Here is a 22,024-nt window from a genome sequence, read left to right as displayed (position 1 = left end):
AACCCCCAAATTACAATTCTAGTAAAGCAAGATATATTAAAATGCACACCCACAAGGATAGTAAAGTATAAATCTTTTTTTTTTTTTTCCTCTCCCCTATCAGTAGAAAGAATTTACAACCCACAAAAGGACTCCTTGGTGAAACCACTAACTACAGACATGGTCATGGAATGTAGCTCAGTAGACTTGTTTCAAATAGAAAGGCAACATTATCCTGAAAAAGTTTGGTCCTCTTATAACTCACTGTACTGTAGCCACCACAGTCTCTTGGTAGATGTTTTAGGAGAGTTGGTTGTTTTGTGATTCTCTTTTGTTTTGAAAGATAATATCTTGGTGATAAAGCTGGGTAAAATTTGGCCCCATTTACAGATGTTTGATCAATGCTGAATCTGGAAGAACAACACTGAGAGTACATAGGGGGAACCCTCATTGACTGGTCTCATGGCATATTTTTTCATGCAACAACTTTTCCTTCTATACTTCCTTTCATCTTTGTTCTTCTTTTCTTCAGTGTCCTGGTGGGGAAAAGAAACCCTTAGTCCAAATGACAGAAAGACATTTCACTGTTTATTTACATGTGGATCACTTTGGCTAAGAAGTCCTGGCGAACCAGTTGCCTATTTCTTGTGAATGTCCTCATGCCTTATAATTTTGTATGTAATCCAGTAAAAGATGTTGAAAATGAGGAAGGCAAGTGGGAACGCAGCACGGGATATTGTATCAATCCTTTTTGCTCGGTCAACAAACTTCTTTTTGATGGAATCTGAATCCTTTGGTGGTGCTGGAGGTGGGTTGGGTGGAGTAGCCTTGACTGCTGTGCCATCTTTGACTTGGAGGCAGTGACCCATACCATAGCCACTGAAATTGAATCGACTGTCACGAGCAACTTCATCTTCCTGGGGGATAAAGAAGACAGATAAGACACATAATCAGCTGTGTATTGAGCACACCATTTACTTGAGTAGTTGAGGTGCATCCCTTCAAAGTGCCTAAGCAAATTAGCTGGTTAAGCTATGATATGAAGCCCAGGTTTCAAAGACAAGCAAGCAATTAAAACTCACATAAAAATACATGGAAATTAGGTGACTGTCAGTGTTTGTGAATCAGAGCTTTAATTTTTCCAGCTATGATCCAATCAAGTGCCCTGAGCAGCAAGATGTATTGCAGCCCTATAGGGAAGAGATCTGACTCCACAGGTTTCTCATGACTCTCCTTGAGCTTGCCATGGGGAGGAAACATGGTCATGTTGGTAGCAGAAAGTCTGCTCCAGCCAGGTTGAAATGAATGACCTAGAGATCCAGGGGCCCAAGCTCATGGCAATGTGTATCCATTGCTCTATCTAACCTCAGCCTTGCACCTCCATCTCAAATCTAGGAAACAAGGATAAATTATGGTCCCTCCTTGCTCACAGGAGCACTCTGGCAACCAGTAATTCAAAGTGCACTGGGCACTTCAATTTAGTGGAAACTGGGAGTTAGGTGCAATAGCATGAGCTAATGTAGCACCATCTTGCAGAAACCCATTCTCTCTCTTGTCTGAGTGGGTAATATTTGGTTTTGGACAGGTGAGTAACTACCACTGAATTTTATTGCCATAATAACTGTGTGATGGAAGGTATGTGACTGTGCTGGTAAATTCTCACTGCTGTTTCTCCTGTCTGATAGCACAATAATACACAAGTTAACAGTTAATGGCAGCCCTCCATGAAGGATTCAAAACCAACAAACAAGTAGCTCTATTCTTTTTCATTCCATCAGGGATGAATTGCAGGTCCAGCAGCTTGCCCTAGTTAAAGACGGCTTCACCAAGGGGAAGTCATGTTTGACCAACCTGATAACATTTTATGAAGACATAACGAGGTGGATAGATGATGGTACTGCAGTGGATTTATCTTGATTTCAGTAAAGCATTTGACATGTTCTCCCACAGCATCCTCGCAGCTAAACTGAGGAAGTGTGGTCTGGATGATCAGGTAGTGAGGTGGATTGTGAATTGGTTGAAGGAAAGTCAGAGAGTTGTGGTCAATGGGACAGAGCCTAGTTGGAGGTTTGTATCTAGTGGAGTCCTTCAGGGGTCAGTACTGGGACCAGTACTATTCAATATATTCATCAAAGACCTGGATGAGGGAACAGAGTGTGCCCTCAGCAAGTTTGCTGATGACACAGAACTGGGAGGAGTGGCTGACACAGCAGAAGGCTGTGCTGCCGTTCAGTGAGACCTTGACAGGCTGGAGAGCTGGGCGGGGAGAAATGTAATGAAATACAACAAGGGCAAGTGTAGAGTATTGCATCTGGGAAAGAACATCCCCATGTAACAGTATAGGTTGGGGCCTGAGCTGTTAGAGAGTAGCATAGGGGAAAGGGACCTGGGGGTCCTGGTGGACAGCAGGATGACCATGAGCCAGCAATGGGTCCCTGTGGCCAAGAAGTCCAATGGCATCCTGGGGTGTATTATAAGGGGTGTGGTCACTAAGTCGAGAGAGTTTATCCTTCGCCTCTACTCTGTCCTGGTGAGACCACATCTGGAATAGTGTGTCCAGTTGTAGGCCCCTCAGTTCAAGAAGGACAGGGAACTGCTTGAAAGAGCCCAGTGCAGAGCCGCAAAGATGATTAAGGGAGTGGAACATCTCCCTTATGATGAAAGGCTGAGGGAGCTGGGTCTCTTTATCTTGGAGAAGAGAAGACTGAGGGGTGACCTCATTAATGTTTATAAATACGTAAAGGGTGAATGTCAGGAAGATGGAGCCGGGTTCTTCTCGGTGATGGCCAATGATAGGACAAGGGGCAACGGGTGCAAGCTGGAGCACAGGAGGTTCCACATTAACATAAGGAAATACTTTTTCACTGTGAGGGTGACAGAGCACCAGAACAGGCTGCCCGGAGAGGTTGTGGAGTCTCCTTCTCTGGAGACATTCAAAACTTGCCTGGGCGCGTTCCTGTGTGATCTACTCTAGGTGGTCTTGCTTTGGCAGGTGGGTTGGACTAGATGGGCTTTTGAGGTTCCTTCCAACCCCTACCATTCTGTGATTCTATGATTTGACCGACAAATACTTCATTGTTGACTTAAAATTACTGCTTCTTGGGCTCACAAGGAGCCCACTCCCTCACAGGGAATACTTCCTCACACCTCTCACTAAACCAAGGCCTTCTGATCTTAACAGAGAATCAGACTGCAAGAAAAAACAGCAGCAAGGTATTGAATAAGCAGTACATTTGCTGAACTTGGGGGTGGGGAGTGAGGATAATTTACACCTATTCAGGATGTAAATCACTGCTCCTTCACAGAAGCACCTCTTTCAATAATTGCATTTTTCTCTTTCCCAAGCTCCAGCATTAGAACTTAATATACCACCAGATTTGCTCTCCTTACCTTGGAGCTGACACATAAATGTGGATAACTGATAGCGTGATCCAAGGCTACCAAATGAGAAATAGTCACTCTGACTGCTTACAGCATTGAGTGCTTATGGAAGAAGAATAGGTAGTACCCATGAGCAGGTGGAAAACTGCAGTATTGCAAGGCTGTTTGAGCACTTATCCAGGGTTTATGTCCTTTTCATTTGAAAAGCTCACCATCATTAAGAAAAAGAAGCATGGTCCTCTCCTTTTTTGATTTTATTTTTTTACAGTTTGCAGTCCTGCTGTGAAAACTCTGAAATTCTGCTTGTCCTAGTGATTATAAATATGTAGAGTATTTTAAAGATGAACCCACTGAGACCTAAGTTCTCAATAGTCTTATAGGCAAGGTTTCTCTTGCATGACTTAATAACACCGTAAAGTCCCCCAATAATACAGGGAGTTGCCTTCCTCGCAGCACTTTCCCTTTTACTGAGTTTGAAGGATAAAATGCCTGCCCAGGACACAAGAAGTGATTAAAAAGGGTAACAGATTTTCAGCAGCTGTGTTGCCATATGTACTTCATTCATTTTTTAAAAAAATAATTTCTGTTACTCCTGAGGGATCTGTGGGAGGAAAAAAAATGTACTGAGCTCAACGCAGGACTTGGAAAGTCCTGACTTCCACTGTGCCCTGCTGGGTTGCAGCTTTGTCATGTGGGGCTGGGCAATTCGTCTTCAATGTCACAGCCTTGCTTTTGAGCTTACACTGTTGTAATCCTAGTGGAAGCCATCTGAGATTTGAGACAGGGATGTTTAAATCACATTCTTTCAGGTCTTCAGCACCCAACCTTTAGCCGTAAGGAGCCACTCATTTCCTGATGGGATTTAGAGCTCTGCTTTTCTCCACACAGACAGTTGGCTATGCCACTTGTTTCTCACAAAACCCAGAGGGAAATGTGCCCAGTTCCCATGCTAGTGTTTTATTTAGGACTGCAGTAGATGCTGATTTACCCCGGATACAAGAGGTGCAGCATTCACCCAGGGTATGAGAAGCACGTCCTCAGTTTCCTTCTCTGCTTGAGCATATTTGAATCTCCTTCTCCCCAATAAATCTCTGGATCAGTGTGTTACATGTTCTCCCAACATGGAGCTTTTTGCTGGTTGCAAAAAAGTGTGTGTTTATGTAGCTTTTTTCCAACCTTTATCAGAAAAATGTTTTTCAAAAACTAAGTAAATTAGTAAGAGAATGGCACTGTGTTTCTACCCTGGCACTTGTTTCTATGTTTTATGTTACACTCTCAAAAAACTTAGCACTAGAGACACTTAAGATGTAGTTGTTGCGATCATTTAAGTTCCACTGTGAGCAAGCAAAGCCACGGTCCTTACAGCCCCACACCCAGCCCTGGAGATGCCACAGCTCCATAACCACCACATGATTTCCAGCAGTAAAATCCCCAGGAGCCAAAGGGGCTTTGAGGTCTGGCACCTGCCTGCCCTCTGAGCTCTGCCAGCACCTGCAGTCTCACAAGCAAGACCTGACCCCATCAAAGGTCTCCCACCTGACCACCCATCACCTGAAAGACCTCAGAGTGGTGCGGTCTCTGCCCTTTCTGATGAAATTGGCCAATAGTGTTTGAAATTAACAACAAAACCCTGCAGAGATGAAGATCCATATGTCTGTTCTAGGAGGATACTTTTCCCATGAGACTGCAGAGTTGGGCTTGTGTTCTATTGGCCCACTGAGCCCTTAAACCCGTTCCACCCAAAATGAAACAATGAGGGCAGAAAGTCTTCCTCACTGCTGCTGAAGGGAGCTGGGGGTCAACCCAAGTGCTGGAACTTCATAGTCTGTGCTGCTTGTGTAGTTTGTCACACTCTGGCATGGACCACGCCAACAAACTCTCCCAGATGAACCTGCTCCACTAGGGACTAACGGTACACACTGCAGTCATGAGCCATGTGGTGATAGCTGGCCTCAGGAACGATAAAATAACCAATGAGATTTACTTTAGCAGTATGGAAGTAGTTAAAAAACCTGTCTCTAAAACATCATAATCTTATGGCAAAGCTACATTTTGACATTTTTGATTGTCTTCCAACATTCTGTTACATGTAAAGGATTTTGGGGAATAGTCAGGGAGAAAGAAAACCAAATTTAGATCCTTTGACAAAAAGAATTCTTTTTTTTTTTTTTTTTGTCATGTTTCAAAATGTGAAAGTACTGACCTCAAGTGCCTTCCCTTAACATAGTGGATATGTCTTTCTTTAACTTAGAGGCTTGGTGAACTACTGGGAAACCTACCTAGGGTAATTTCTGGTGGTGTTGCAATGTGACTCTTAATTCTCATTCATATTCTGTTCATGCCATCTGACATCCCCTACCATGGAGACTCACCCAAACACAGTGTTCAAGCTGTGCTGTTCACCAGCTTAGTCCCTGGTAAAACAGTCCAAATGACTTTGCAAACATCTCTATCATTAATTTAATCAGAATACACATAAAATTTACTCATTTTAAGCCAGACAGGATCTCATTTTCTTAAATCCTAGGCTATTTGATTTTACAGATTCTAAAACTAAAATCAAAGAGTAGCTGGAAGCCACTGGCGTGGTAGAATCCACTGTCATTGAAGTCATTAACTTGATCCTTCTAAAGGGACGTGAAGTTAGTCTTCCATAATACATAGTTACAGCTCAAACTATCCTTGATAAAGACAGGAAAAAGGATCACAAGCTAGGATGAGAAACAGAAAAGAAATAAATAGCAAGACCAAAGTGTTCTTTCCTGGTTTTGTCTCAGATATTCACACTCCTGAGTATTTTAGAAGAATTACGCTTTGAAAACTAATTACTTTTCCTGGGACTTGGGCAAAAGCTTTCTACAGATACATTTTCTACATCTTAAGTTTATGTGTATTATTTTATGGTGTCATAATGAACATGCTTAGGTTTTGTCTTTAAACAATTTTCATCAAAAAAGAATTATATTTTTTCTCAATTTTTAATTTCCCTTTACGAATTCAGTAATTTTCTGTGCTTTACAAAGTGATGGCACTAGATTCTCTTGACTTAGCTTTATGGTAGGCAATATACAAATCGGGGGTGTTATATTTCTGACATAATTTTCTTTCTTCATCTTCTATCTTCGTAAAGCTTTTATTTTTACTCCATCAGGTCTAGAATGTAATTCATACTACCAACTTCACACCAAAGCAATCAGGAATGGGAAAAACACAGCTTTCTGTATAATGCATTCTGAAGTGCTTTGTCCTGACCACTTTTAAATGCTTATTGTCAGCACTGACTCAGTTTTAACAATGAGGAAAATGAGAGAGGTTGGCTTCAAACAGTGTATTTAATTTACTTTCTGATGTGATTTATTCATTTAATTTTGCTACTCTTTTTCCGACATATGGTGGGCAAACGATTTAAAAGACTATCTGGTTTAATTAAATTTCAAGGACATAGGAGATTAATTTTAGGTATAGGGTAGAGAACATCAGAGACGTTTTGCTTTTGGCATTCATAAGCACAAAGCTAGAAACCCACAATAAATGCAGACTTGAATGCAAAATGGAATCAACAGGAATTAGACACCAAAATAGCTTTGGAGACTTAGTTCCTAATAATCTTTATGATTTTGAGACACCTCCCATCTCTTAGTACTTTACATAATTCATGGTGTGATTTTGCAAAGACAATCATGCTCACATGATTTCAGTTCTTAGGAGTCATTGAGTATGTGGATGAAGGTAGTTCAGCTGAGAAGCATATTCGGACTTTCAAATCCTCTTTGGTTCCCCACAGAAGGCTCTTACAAAGCTAAATTGTCAGGAGACAAGAGGGAAGGTCCTTTTATAGATTAACAGTTTAAAAGGCAGTAACGGAGCTTAGAAGTAAAGATCAGTTTCATAACTAAGGGATTTGCTGCAGGGAAACCCCAAGAATCAGTGCCAGGGGCCCCTCGGTTCAAGAAGGACAGGGAACTGCTTGAAAGAACCAGCGCAGAGCCACAAAGATGATTAAGGGGGTGGAACCAATGATGAAAGGCTGAGGGAGCTGGAGGAGACTGAGGGATGACCTCATTAATGTTTATAAATATGTAAAGGGCGAGTGTCAGGAAGGATGGAGCTGGGCTCTTCTCGATGATGGCCAATGATAGGACAAGGGGCAACGGGTGCAAGCTGGAGCACAGGAGGTTCCACATTAACATAAGGAAATACTTTTTCACTGTGAGGGTGACAGAGCACCAGAACAGGCTGTCCAGAAAGGTCATGGAGTCTCCTTCTCTGGAGACATTCAAAACTTGCCTGGGCGTGTTCCTGTGTGATCTACTCTAGGTGGTCTTGCTTTGGCAGGTGGGTTGGACTAGATGGGCTTTTGAGGTTCCTTCCAACCCCTACCATTCTGTGATTCTGTAAAATGAGCTGGGACAAAGGTTCCCAAGGGAAAGTAAACAGGTGAAATGGGCTGTTCAAAGCAGACAAATCTAAGCCAGGCTTTCCAGAAGGATTTCTAAATGCTGAGTGGCTAAGTAACAAAATGGCAGTAAATGAAATACAAGGTTGATAAGTGCAAGCACATTGCAAAAGATAACCCTAATTACACATAGACAGTAATGGGCTCAAAATTGGTTCTTTCCTGGGTGGGAGTTTGGGGAATTACCACGTAGATGATTCTGACAACACTAATCCTTTGCTAAGCAGCCATCAGGCAACAGGCAAACAAAACAGAAAATGTCGTTCTGCCACTTTATCCACTCACAGTGTGATCAGTTTTTGAACACAAGGAGAATTTCTGGCCACTTAAACTCAGTAAAGAAATAGCAGTATTAGATAAAATACAAAAAGGAGCAGCAAGGATGATGAAAGACTTTTTCTGCATGAGGAGAAACAAAGTAGATGAGATCTCTTCATCTTACAAAAGCTGTGTTTGGGGGAGGATATCACAGAGATCATGAAAACACGGTGAAAATTAATAAATGGAAGAAAAATGAGTAGCTTGTATTTTGTTGGTGATTTTTTTTGTCGGTTTTGTTTTCCTTTTTTTATTAAGTGCAGGAAATAGGATGAAACACAATAACACCATGAAGGAGAAAGGGAGAATTTATTTTTTTAAAAAGAGATTATCTTTCATTTATGTGTGTAAATCATTGTGTGAAAGCATTTCAGATGATGAAAATAGCACAAATGGCACAGATTTATAGGTCCATGTGTGTCTATTGAAAGTGAAACCTAGTTCATGCAAAACTGCACCCTTTGTTGTTTATTTTCAGAAGACAGAATCATAGAATCACAGAATCATTTAGGCTGGAAAAGACCTTTAAGATCATCAAGTCCAACAGTTAACCTAACACTGCTAAGTCTACCACTAAGCCATGTCCCTAAGCACCACATCTACACATGTTTTAAATACCTCTAGGGATGGTGACTCCACCACCTCCCTGGGCAGTCTGTTCCAAGGCTTGACAACCCTTTCAGTGAAGAAATTTTTCCTAATGTCCAATCTAAAACTCCTCTGGTGCAACTTGAGGCTGTTTCCTCTCGTCCTATCACTTGATACTTGGAGAAGAGACCAACCCCCACCTCACTACAACCTCCTTTTCAGATAGTTATAGAGAGCGATCAGGTCTCCCCTCAGCCTCCTCTTTTCCAGGCTGAACAATCCCAGTTCCCTCAGCTGCTCCTCATAGACCTGCTCTCCAGACCCTTCACCAGCTTCGTTGCCCTTCTCTGGACACGCTCCAGCACCTCAATGTCTTTCCTGTAGTGAGGGGCCCAAAACACAACATTCGAGGTGCGGCCTCACCAGTGCTGAGTACAGGGGCATGATCGCTTCCCTGCTCCTGCTGGAAACACTATGTCTGATACAGGCCAGGATGCTGTTGGCCTTCTTGGCCACCTGGGCACACTGCCGGCTCATACTCAGCTGGCTGTCGACCACCACCCCCAGGTCCTTTTCCAGCCACTCATCCCCAAGCCTGTAGTGCTGCATGGGGTTATTTTGACCAAAGTGCAGGACCTGGCACTTGGCCTTGTTGAACCTCTTACAGTTTACCTTGGCCCATTGATCCAGCCTGTCCAGATCCCTCTGCAGAGCCTTCCTACCATCAAGCAGATCAACACTCCCACCCAATTTAGTGTCACCTGCAAACTTACTGAGGGTGCACTCGATCCCTTCATCAAGATCATTGATAAAGATTAAACAGGACTGGACCTAATACTGGGCCCTGGGGAACACCACTTGTATCCAGCTGCCAGCTGCTTTTAACTCCATTCACCAAAACTCTTTGGGCCCGGTCATCCAGACAGTTTTTTTACCCAGTGAAGAGTACACCCACCCAAGCCATGAGCAGTCAGTTTCTCCAGGAGAACACTGTGGGAGACAGTGACAAAGGCTTTACTGAAGTCCAGGTAGACAACATCCACAGCCTTTCGCTCATCCACCAAGCAGGTCACCTTGTCATAGAAAAGTCCTTCTAGGTTTGTCTTGGAACTTTTAAATACTATTTGTCTCAATAGACACGCTTGACCACTGCTGGAGAAAGGATCCTGGAACAGAGGCCTTTCCTTCTCACCTAATACATCATGTCCTATGGGAATTCACATCTTCCACCTTTTGATAATATGCTGGAGCTGAAGCCAATGCTGAAATTACCTGCATTACCACTAGTTTTTATGTACTTTGAGTGTCCTGTTTTTCTTTTCACATAGATCTCCTTGAAGCTAAACCCTGCTGATACAGAAAGAGATGACTCTCACGCAGCAAACCTATGCGTTCCAGTTTCTTAGATGACAGTAAAAGAGAAGATGGAGCAAGATCTGGTGGCATTTAGTAATAAAGAGGTCACTAACAAACTTCTCTGGTTTATTCCACCCTGAAGTGCTCTGGATGTCATCTCACCTACACCAGATGCCACTCCTTCTTAAGCCAGGCTTCAGAGAAGCAGAAGGTGATGTAAAATTGTCACTTTCTCACCTCAATCCTGCCCAAAGTATGGATCAAACACTTCCCAGAATTTGACCTAAGTATTGTTTTTCCTAAATATTCACCAAGATGTTTCATCAAAAACGTATGTAGTCTCTGGCAGATCCTACTGCATGATGCTTCTCCATCAGGACCCACCATCCTGTGTGTGACAGTGGTACTCACCCCTTTTCTACCCATCTTAACACCAATTTTCCTGCTCACTGAGGTTTGTTTTTTCTCTCATTTGGACACTCATGCCTTCTAAAATTTAAGTAAAACAGACTATGTATTATAAATAGCACTGACATTTTAATTAATGGAAGAAAAATTGGTCATTGTTGTCTTTGGTAAAGGTTTCCAATGAACAAATTTAGGTTTGTTTTAGAAAGCTGTGTTTAATAATACCTCATATCTCCAATAAACAGCAGAAGAATCTCTGAAGCATGAGTGATTTACTTACTCATTCTGTAAGAACAGCAAGTGAACTGTTGTTAATATAATAATGAAATGGTAGTTAATGTGGCTTTGCCCTCTTCAAGTAAGAATTGAACATTATCCAACTGAAAGAGTAACATAATTTAAACATGTTGTGGAGCAAAAATATTCTCCTGGCTTGAAATATCTTTAAGTGGAACCTAGATTTTTCAAGGATTGATTTAATAAGAAAGATTATACAGTCAGCAAAGTTGATTGGTTTGTAAAGAAAAAGAAAATATTTCCTTTTTCTTTAGTAAAGCAAGGGTTCCTTCTCTCAATTTTGCAAACACATTTAATGTAAATTTCTTATTCAACTTCATGTTTTATATATCATGTAATTAATATTTTAATTTTGGGGGAGGGAGGGAGGGAGAACCAGATGAACTGCTGTTTTGCAAAGTGTGACAGAGAGATATAGCTCCTAAATAACAGCAGATCTATCCCTGACACTGTGTCTTGGTTTCCCTTCGTTTTAAATGAAAGTAATGCCCTAAAATATCCAGACACAGTGATCTGTGAGTGTCTTACAGTTATAATTTGCCTGGATATTAAATCCTCTCAGAACAGTCAAGTCTGGAGACTTGACTGTTCTTGGATAACTTTTCTGCCAGACTGTCTGTGGTGAAAGCAGAGGTTGGCCAGTTTATCAGTGGGAACGGCACATTAGTCTGTTTTACATCAGACAAATACGTGTTAATGACCTAGATTTGAAGGATAATCTGCTCTGACCAGAAATCTGTTGCATATAAGGCAACTAACTTCTGCTTATGATGTCTGCATGCAAGGCTGAGCAAACTGCAAAGCTAGTGTTTAAATATGTGACTATTTCAGCTAGAACATAAAATAGAGGTTAATGGGCGCATTAAAACAAAATCATGTAAAGCGAAACTATATCTGCTAAAATTTTAGAACCTAAAAACCCTATAACACTGAGAGAAACATGTCTAAAATTTATATTTCCTGCTTTGTCTTGCTTTCTGCCTAACATCTGCCCGAGGAGAGATGAGATGGGGCACAAGCTGACTCTCTCACCTGTCTCCTGTCGTCAGAGTTCAAGACCATCCTCAGACTTCAGCGCTCTCCTGCCCTGACACCTGCTGCAGGACCAGCACCACCCAGCAAGTCCCGCCCCAGGACAAGGGTGTGTAACGTTCCCAGCTGTGTGACAGGCTTGGGGAAACTGCCGCCGCAGCATGTGAGGAATTCAAGCTCACAGCCTGTCATGGACGGGGATATCTGAGCACCCATCTCCCCAGGATTTTTCCCATCAGGTTCTCTGGTGTTTTTCTCCAAAACAGATTTAAATATTTGGGAGAAGAAGGTTATTGAACCTTGGCAAAATTTCTCACTGGCCTCTGCCTCAGCCGTAATCATCTCAGATAAGTTTGTTAGAACACCCCCATGCCCTGATCGTGACACCTCAGAGTACCTAATTTGTTAAAAAGTCAAAATTTAAAAAAAAAAGAAGAAAGTGCATATCTGCACACAGGGCCCATGAACGGCAGTCGTGCTTTGATTCATGCGTATTGCCCTATAGAACAACGTATTGCTGGGGATTTTTTCAGGCTTGGGTTTTGATCTCTCAAATTCTCCACTTTTTGGGGCTGATCTGCAGCCCACCCCGTGGCAGGCCAGGGACAGTGGAGAGTGTCCTCCCTGCCTAGGCCAGGGCTGGTGACAAAGCACTGGGAACTATGGAATCCATGCCCCTTGCTGAGCACTGGCCATCTCCTGCTCAGTGCCAGGAAGGGGAAGGGGAAGGGGAAGGGGAAGGGGAAGGGGAAGGGGAAGGGGAAGGGGAAGGGGAAGGGGAAGGGGAAGGGGAAGGGGAAGGGGAAGGGGAAGGGGAAGGGGAAGGGGAAGGGGAAGGGGAAGGGGAAGGGGAGAGGGGAAGGGGAAGGAAGAGGTTTTTTTCCTCTCTATTGCAGGATTCTCCCCTTCAAACCATTTGCTACAACAAACACCCAGAACAAACCCTTACAAATGCAGACAGAGACTACCAGAGATTTCTCAGACATTCATGCATTTAATTTATGCAAATACTGCACAAAACAAATTAAATATTGCAAATTATATTAATAATTTAAATTCTGTAGCTAAAAATAGTCAAGAATATCTGAATAATCTTAAAGTGTTCACATGAAAATTTTATGAGCTTAGTGGGTTTTCTTTTTTTTTTTTTTTCCTGAGGAGACAAGCCAAATTATAAATAAACACCTTCCTTTTCCAGCTGTCAGTTCTTAATATCAGACTTCCAATAAATAATGTTTTGGGGTCTATTTTCTTTTCTTATCTTCTATTATACAAATTATCCTTTCTGGCTTTGCATATCATTTAGTTCTTCTTGTTAGCCAAGATCTCAATCTGGATTTCTTTAGCTGTTTTTACATAGCTCTGAAGTGTGATTGGGTTAAACAAAGCCGGCTATCCGCACTTCAAAATTTTTTCTAAAATTAAATTGTTGCATCTTAGAAACATCTTGACTGTTTGAATATAATAGAAATTTACTACACAAATAGGCTTCTGTATTTTCATTTTGATTTGCTTCTATGAGGGTTGCTCTATAAAACTCTGATATTATTTATTCACAGCAAAGTAAACATTCGTCATGAGGTAAAAATCAATGGCACTCAATGCTATAGCAACTTGATAGCGCAATCTTTACACGAGGTTGTTGGGGTTTTTTTTCTCATCTGGTAAGTAATAAATCCACAAATCCTACAAGGTCCTTGGCAGCACGCATATAAGGGAAATGAAATAAGATTTGATTTAAAATAGGTTTGATATAGTTTTTCTTTTAGTGTAGTACACACACAGAGGCATAAATATACACACTCACGCAGTCTATATGCACCCACACATGTACATATGTGTACATACATGTGGGCGTCTACTTAATTTAGTATCTAATGCCTTTGGTATTCCCTGAAGGCATCTGTTAGTGAGAAGTCCACCTAGTGAGAATTTTTGTATTCCAGCTTAAGGTTAGGAGCTCTCTCCAGTGGGTTCATCAAGCTGCAAACTCTATTTTGAGTAACTTCTCAAAATGCTAACCATTCAGATGGGACTGCAGTTCTGAGGAGCAGGGATACAGAACACATGGGCAAGGGTCATTAAACCTTCCCAATCCTCTCTACCCACAAACAGGCTTTTTGGTAGGATGCTGGCACCTCGCCAGGAGGACCATCTGCCCAGGCCAGCAGCTAAGCAACAGATTGCCTGTTGATGGGCTTTTATTCCTTGGCAAAACTGATTAAAGGATCATCTGAAACAATAGATATAGTGGTGTATGAGAAAAGACAGTACTGAGAGATACAGGCAAATGAAACACAGAAGTATGGCTATAGCAATGAAAGAGGTATTCTTGGGAGAGGATCTCAGACGCTCATCTGAACTCAAGTTTTGCTCAAGAATATCAAGAAAAACAGAAGAAGAAATGTCTGACTACTTTGTCTAGAGGAGAGAGCACAAGAATAACACCAAAATAAAGGGTTGCTATGCCAGCAGCCTTCCTGAAAAGTGCATGTTGTACGTTTCATCTTTTGTGTGTCCTGGAGTAATTCTAAACCAGTGTCTGCAGTGCTGGGGCTCTGGAGAAGCCTATCCTTGTGTATACTGAAGAGGTCAGGACTCACTTTGAGGGCCTATGACCACCTGACCTTAAGGTCCTACTTTTGTGAGAAGATTACACCTGGGGAAGGATCATGTTCAGAAAATATACCAATCAGCCAGAGAATGAAGCAGCGCAGGAGCCCCCTGAGACAAAGGGAGAGCCGGCAACACAGGTTTCTACTTCACTGGACATCCAACAGCCTCACGAGTACTAGGCAGGAGCACTGTGCCAGGATCGGACAAGATAATGGGTTTAGGGGCAGCCTAAATATTGCACAACAGGATATCACACACATTGTATATTTATAATGAATGGGCATTAACCTGATTTTTTTGTCCACTGAGCTAGAAACATGAAGGGGGTCTTAAAACCACTAATGTGAAACACAGACAAATTGATTAAGGTAATGGTATTCAATAGCTATTCTTGGTCCCGTTGCTTCCCTGTCTTCTTCCTTCTGCACCCGTCTCTTCTCTTCTTGACTGCTTTTCTACTTTTTTCTACCACATATTTTTCTTCACTAATTTCCAGTTCTGCTTTTGCCTACCTCCTCTTTAATGCTTCGATCCTCACTGATTTCCATATATGTGACCTTCACATTCTGCTTGCAAAATTCAGTTCTTTCGTCAGCCCTATCTTCTCTTGCCCCTTTCTGCTCTTTGCAGCTAAATTTTCTTAATCCAGAGAAAAGACAAATCAAAAAGTAGAGCTCTACCCTGCCAAGACCAGCTCTGAACTGAGCGATGCTCTTCTACCTTTTAAGAATAACCAGGAAATTGTTGATTTTTTTAAAATGAAAACCTTCCACTTTTGGATATCCACAAAGCTCATAATTGCTCAGAGAGTTTCCAGTACCACAAAGCATTTTGAAATGTATTGCTACTTATTTGTACTACTGTTCATGACATACAGCATACCCCATTGCTGGCATACAAAGCTGAATGTCTCCGAATGTGTTGGCCCATGAGAAGTCTGTGCCTTTGTTCTGACCGCCCAGAATGTGCAACACAAACCATTTCGAGGCTTGGGAAAATGAACACAATGAGTGCTGCAAAACCAGCAAGTGGCATTTTACTTTCATTCTATGTTTAAAGCTCAGCAAAAAGAGTTGTTGTTTGCACATAGTACATGTTGTTCTAGTCTCCTGAAAAATGAGTAGCATGGTAGTACATGCAAATAGTAATAAATTAAAGATTTGGCATGCTCCGGAATACTCCAATAACATGTCCAATCACAGCAGTACCATCTGCTTTTCCTTATATGTGCTAAATTTATAACACTGTGCTAATCTCTATATTGAGGAAACTATACTTAACAGATAAGCAATATTTGGGCTTTGTGGCTTATCTTTAGCAAACAGTTAGTAAATGTCTCTCCAATTACTCTCAACTCTGTTCTTAGAGGAAGGAGTTTAGAAATCAGTAACATTGATTATGTACTTCTTTTTATCCCTGAAGGAATGGCAGTGACTTGCAATTCAAATGTTATTTCCCTAAGTTTCTGCTCATTCAGAGGAGGATAGGATTTTGACAGCTTGAAAGGTGATCAGGCTTTCATAGAATCACAGAATAGTTTGGGCTGGAAGGAACCTTTAAAGGTCATCTAGTCCAACCCCCTGCAGTGAGCAGGGACAACTTTAGCTGGAGCACATTGCTCAGAGCCCCGTCCAGCCTGACCCTGAATGTTTCCAGGGATGGGGCTTCTACCGCCACTCTGGGCAGCCCGTGTCAGTGTTTCACCACCCTCATAATAAAAAATTTCTTCCTTCCATCTAGTCTGAATCTACCCTCTTTCACTTTAAAACCATTAACCCTTATCCTATCACAACAGGCCCTACTAAAAAGTTTGTCCCCATCTTTCTTATAAGCCTCCTTTAAGTACTGAAAGGCTGCAGTAAGGTCTACCTGGAGCCTTCTCCTTTCCAGGCTGAACAACCCAACTCAGCCTGTCCTCGTAGGGAAGTGTTCCAAACCTCTCCTATTCACGTGGTTCCAAATCAATCCTGTTCACCTGGAGCTTGGACACCAGTACAACACAAGAACCCTGGTATTGTACAGCTAAATAAAAATGAACCCCTTCTGTACGGAGTACAAATGTTACCATACTGCTAACTGTACTTTTTCTTCAGGTGGTGTTCAATTTGGTGTTACAGAAAATACCATCTTACTATCAAGGTCATAAAGAAACCTACAAAACACATGGATATGTTCTCCCTGTGACTTGGAAGCCTTGGAAGGATTTGGAAGGAACAAAGGAAGATGATCATGGACAATATTGGCAATATCTGCCTCCTCATGCTTGGTCACTGACACTCTGAAGCCGGGCAATGAAAGGCTCCTTTTGATGGTTGTCTGGGGTTTCTATGGGTCTCTTGCCATGTCAGCTTCATGGCTGAATGGTTTACTGATGATCCTGGAACTCATTTGCAGTGTCTCTGCACAGTGTCGTGCTGAATGATTTCTCCCCACAGGATGAAAACCTGAGTTATCCCTTCTTTGGGTCTGAGGGGAAAAGATACTTCAAAACGTGAGACCACTGAACCATCACCTGAGGGGACAGCTGTCTAGAGGATATTTTAAATGAATTTGACACATTTAAATAGATGGTTTCAGCTTGCCAGTCTTGGAATGGCTCCTAAAATAAACGTCAATGTAAAGAATAAGGCAATTTGTTTTGGATGATTAAGAGAATCTGGCTCATATATCCAAGGTGTGACAACTCCAATCACATTTTCATTTCAATTTACAGGAAATAAATAAACCAGGCTTCATTATTGTTCATACTGCTAGTGCTATATATTTGACATGATAATCTACAGTATTAGTCAGTAAATTGACTCACTGGACTGCCCTTGATCATATGCTCCATTTTCCGCTCAGCAGGGCTCTCTCTAACAGCTATATATAACCATGGAGAAAAAAAAAAAAAAAAAAAGAAGAGACAATTCTCTCTTAGATCATTATAAGATGATTTTGCGTTCAGTTTTCCTGTTGCTTCAAAGGTTATAAATGATGCGATCTTTTCGCCATCACAGATAATATATGGCTGCTGTTTGTCTGACTTGTCAACTCCTCACACAGAAAGCCAATACACCCCAGTTGTCACATATTCATTTCAGATATGTGTTCTCTTGCAGGGACCAAAATGAAATAGTCACTGTATTCCTATCTACCAGTTTTCAAGTCTTGCCTTGTGTGGTCCTTCCTTGTCAAACCACAGTTGTCACATTAGCAACCCACATGAGTACTTGCAGCAAACATAAAATCTCCTGACTGTTATGAAAATTCTGCATGCTTTTCTACTAAATAAAGAAAATAATTGTACATCTTAATCCATAGCTCTCCTCTTCTGCCATCATTTTTAAAATGTCTGATTACTGAGCTGTTTTCTCAGGCAGGTTGTTTTTAGACTGCACCATGCATTTATGGGTTTTATATCACTGGCAAAATAAGTATTGGATTGATCCTGGCTTCTCATCTATGTGTTGAAAAATTTTTTCCTCCGTCCAGACAGAACTTAAAATTAGGAGTAAACTCTAAAATGGGCTATAGGGTGAAATGCAGTTCTCAGTGCTAAGGAAGGATGAGAGCACAGACTCAGAAAGCAGACAGCTCACTAGGAGATTGGCACGAGTTACAAAATGCAATCTTGTGTAGCTGTATTTCAACAGCATATCTGCAGCTGTAACCTGTGCTGATGCAGAAGGAAGGGGGAACAAAGAGCTGTAGGATAGAAAAAGCCTACTGTTATTCCTGTCCAGAATGGTAAATAATTGTGCAGAGACTTTTTTACTGACCTTTGTTCCAGGAGTACTCGCAAGTCAAGGAGAATTACAGGGTATAAATCAGAAATACTCAGCTACAGGTCAGCACGTTGACAAAGAGATATAATTTATCTCACAGACTCCCTGAGGGACAATCCCTCACAAATCTCTCTTAAACTCACTCCTGATATATTGGACACATTACAGAAGAAACTGTTTAAGACCACTGATTAGTATTTTCAGCAACTGTAAATCTCCCAGCATACTGCCTGGTACGGGCTCTGCCAGCTGGCTCTCAAGGGCTCTTCTGGTCCTGTTCCCTGCCATCCAGGATTCTGTGTTTATAGTTTGAAGACAGAATAGAAATCAATAACTTTCCAGGCCAAACAGCTTTTTCTATATTGTAACGCTTTAAACATGCAAAGAGGCTAAAGTCTAAGCCTCTTTTCTTCGAAGCTTCGAAAGCTGCTGGCAGAAAAGATCCTCTGATTCATATGAATTTGGTACCAATTCCGAAGACATTTTCACTTTGATATGGAAGGCAAGCGGGGAGGACTTGTAGGAAAAGAAAGGTCAAAATTGACATCCCACCATGGCATGCCAGTTAGCCTTTGGGCACCCATGCACCCCTGGGAGTGAGCGCTTTGGGAATGAGGGTGTCTGCTTCAGGCTAAAGCAGCCTGCAGCTCACACAGGAGATAAAGTATGGTATGCCCCCTAAAATACCTTTCTATCTCCCCTCGGATGAATACAATCTCACTGCAGGAGAACTAGGTTCTTGTTTCATAGCTGAAGGAGGTAAATATTTGACAGACCCATGAGAGTCAGGTTGGGTAGCAAGGAACAGTGACAGAAAAACCATGAGATTCTGAAAATACTGTCTGGGATGCCACATGCAATAAAAGCATCTATTAGCCTCATGTGAGATTCAAAAAATATTCAGGAAATAACAGCATCTGATGAAAAAAATCTGTTGTCATGATACAAGTCTGGTATTCAACACCAGCTACACAAATACCCACAAGATAACTCACCAAACAGAGGGAAAAGCAGTAACAGAACAAAGAAGGGTGACAAAATCATCAGTCTTCATGCACCAAAAAGAAAAATTCAATAGATTATTTTTACAACAAAGTAACACAATATAAGCCACAAGGGAAAGTTAACAAAGATCAAAGAGCACGTAAGAGAGAGAAAACACAAACAAGCATCACCAGTATCTAGAATTAATAGAAGAACAGGAGCATACAGCACCAGAGCATCTTAAAAAAGCTGTCATGTATTTGAGGAAAAACATACTTGTGCAAACTTGAAAAAAGAATATAGTGTTTACAGCTAGGGAGCAAGACAACATTTTCTGTGCCTGCAAAAAGCTACCCTCTCTGGACATTTATTACTCTTTCTTCACACTCCTGTTTAGACCCTATGAAAATGTACAGTTTATATCTCCGCTGCATGAACATCCAGCACAGGTAACAGTAAGGGCAGAATAACAAAAGACCAACCCATTAGCAAGAAATACAGACCTGACCACTGTAGTTCGTGACAGACAAATCTAGGACATTTCCAAAATAAGGAACAAAATGGTAGTGCTCAAAAACATTTTAAAAAAGAACTGCAACAGCTAGCTAATCAATTGCTTTTATGTAAGATCTGAAGTCGATGTGAAGGTGAAGTTTTGGAACAGCAGCACTGACTTAGTCTTTCTCTTTTTTTTTTTTTTTTTAATTGTGGGAGCAAATAATGTTGTTTTCCTCCATTGTTTTTGCTTCCTTGTTTGCATGGGCTAAGGATCACCAGCAGCCCTGCAACCACCATCTGAGAAATCTGAAATGGCAAGATGAAGCTGGCTTATGCTAAGTCCTTAAATATACTGAATTTGTTCCTGCACTTGTTCATATAATTGTAGAAACAAAAATAACCCAGATTGGGAAAGAAAACTAGCATAGCTAGCTCTCGTCCTTTCTCTTTCAAACCTGCTCTCCTTGTAGGCACAGTTACTGAACTCAGTATTACTTTGTTCATGGCAAATACCGACAGAATGCTGAGAATATGCATTACAATTTGAAAACCATTAGTCAACCTGTTTGCTTTCATGTTATACACAGCTTTGGTTATTTCTGTTTCTTGATTAACCTCACACAAGATCTTCCTCCACTTCCAACACCCTTTCCACTCCCAACACACACTCCTGGCAGTTCCAATGGCCATATGTACTCCTAGTCCCGCAAGTGCTGAGGAGCTAATATGAACAACTTACAGCAAGATTAAGAAAAATGTTTTAACAATTTATAAATCATCACATTGAATTGACTGCTCTATCCATAAATAGTAAAAGCTGCTCATCACAAAAATACCACCTCTGGCTTGGAAAGTCCTTGAGCTGCAAAGTCCTGGAGCCCAAGAGGATTCATCGAGGACTTATTGCTGTCACAGAGAGCTTCCTGCACTAGACAGAGACCCGGCCTAACATGGGACAGCCTTCTTAGGTGTCCATCTCCAGACCAAACTTCCCACAGCAAAGAGACGCAGCCGTGTGCTGAACAGCTGCCCTATTAGTTTCAAAGCTATACCGGCTATTTAACTTCTACGTTTGGGTAATGACCAGAAGAAATGCTCCTAGTAAGTCCCTGAAAACAAGAATCTAAATCCAACATTATACCTTTCTGTAGACATTACTAAAACAATTGTTTACAAGCATTTTTTTTTTTTAAATATTTTAGAAAAGATCTGTTATTTCTCATAGGAATCCAGTTTTACAGGGTCTGTGATAGGAAGTTTGACTATTGCTAGGTAGAAAGGTTAAGCTGAAAACAAATGCTACATGAAGAATGCATTGACTAGGCTGAAAAGCCAAAAAACAGATTTGCAAAACAGGTAGGAAAAGGAACTAAGCTCACGCTTGGTAGGAAAGAATTGAAAAGTAATTAAAAAAAGCTATATAGAGCAATAATTTTGAAGGTAGCAGACAAGTCAAGAAACAACTAATCCTCTTTAGTTTTGCTGGGGAAATCATTACTAGAAATATTGGTGAGGCTACCTGCAGTGAGAAGCGTGATACCCAAAAGTAAGAGGCTCAGAGAGAGAACTAGAATTAATAAATTCAGAAAAGCTGAAGCCCAGGCATGGCAGGACACGCCAGTGTATGAGAGCTACGAGGAAACTGGAAATTACTGGGTAGACAGGCACAAAAGAAATCCAGTGACCTGCGTGGGAAATACAGTGTAAAGCTAATGTAGGAAGAATAATATCTAAACTATGTTATGCCTCCTCTGCTTTTTCATCTTGGACACGCACACACACACATATATACATACACAAATACCCAAGACGAGACCTGTCTGATAGAAGACTAGCTGACATTATGGTCTAATAAGGAAACTGCAGTTGAATAGCTGCATAATTTGCCACTGCTCCTCTGTGAAGGATAGGGCAAGAACTTGCAAAACTTGCAAGAAAGTAATTGTCTTCTGCAAGGGCCACTGGAAGGTTATAGGAAATACCTATATATTCTATTGGTAGGGCTGGAAAACCATTGAGCAAGGGCACAAAGTGATTTTCAGAGGCTTGAGTATCCACTTATTGATGTAAATATCTGCAAACACAAGAATGTCCCCTAAATTTTGCGTGGGAAGTCCTGTGACAGTGGCAGGATCACCAGACTTTCACAGGACAGAGTACTTATGCAGTGTAAGCACCCATGCCGCACATACAACAAAACACGAGACCAGACGAATACATCTTAATTCGTCTAACTCTGTGATGATGAAAAAAGAGCATTAGGACCTTGTACATCTTTCTGACAGAAGACACCAAGGGTTCTAAAAGAGCATCCTGTGATGTACAAGTTCTCACTGTATCTCAC

At 41.4% G+C, this 22,024-nt stretch overlaps 1 protein-coding gene across 3 annotated transcripts in view; it reads right to left on the bottom strand.

The window, feature by feature from the left end:
* Positions 1 to 617: 617 nt before the first annotated feature.
* Positions 618 to 22,024, bottom strand: part of GLRA2 (glycine receptor alpha 2) — a 130,745-nt gene continuing 109,338 nt past the window's right edge. For all 3 annotated transcript variants that reach the window (XM_086462707.1, XM_086462785.1, XM_086462859.1), the window contains one exon: positions 618 to 896. In XM_086462707.1, the coding sequence (XP_086318833.1) occupies positions 618 to 896 (279 nt within the window). The remainder of the gene's footprint in view (positions 897 to 22,024) is intronic.

The sequence above is a fragment of the Leptosomus discolor genome, chromosome 1 (genome assembly GCF_034619465.1).
Source record: "Leptosomus discolor isolate bLepDis1 chromosome 1, bLepDis1.hap2, whole genome shotgun sequence".
NCBI classification, from domain to species: Eukaryota; Metazoa; Chordata; class Aves; order Leptosomiformes; family Leptosomidae; genus Leptosomus; species Leptosomus discolor.
The sequence above is the reverse complement of the archived record's forward strand: the minus strand, read 5'-3'. Positions and strand labels throughout refer to the sequence as shown.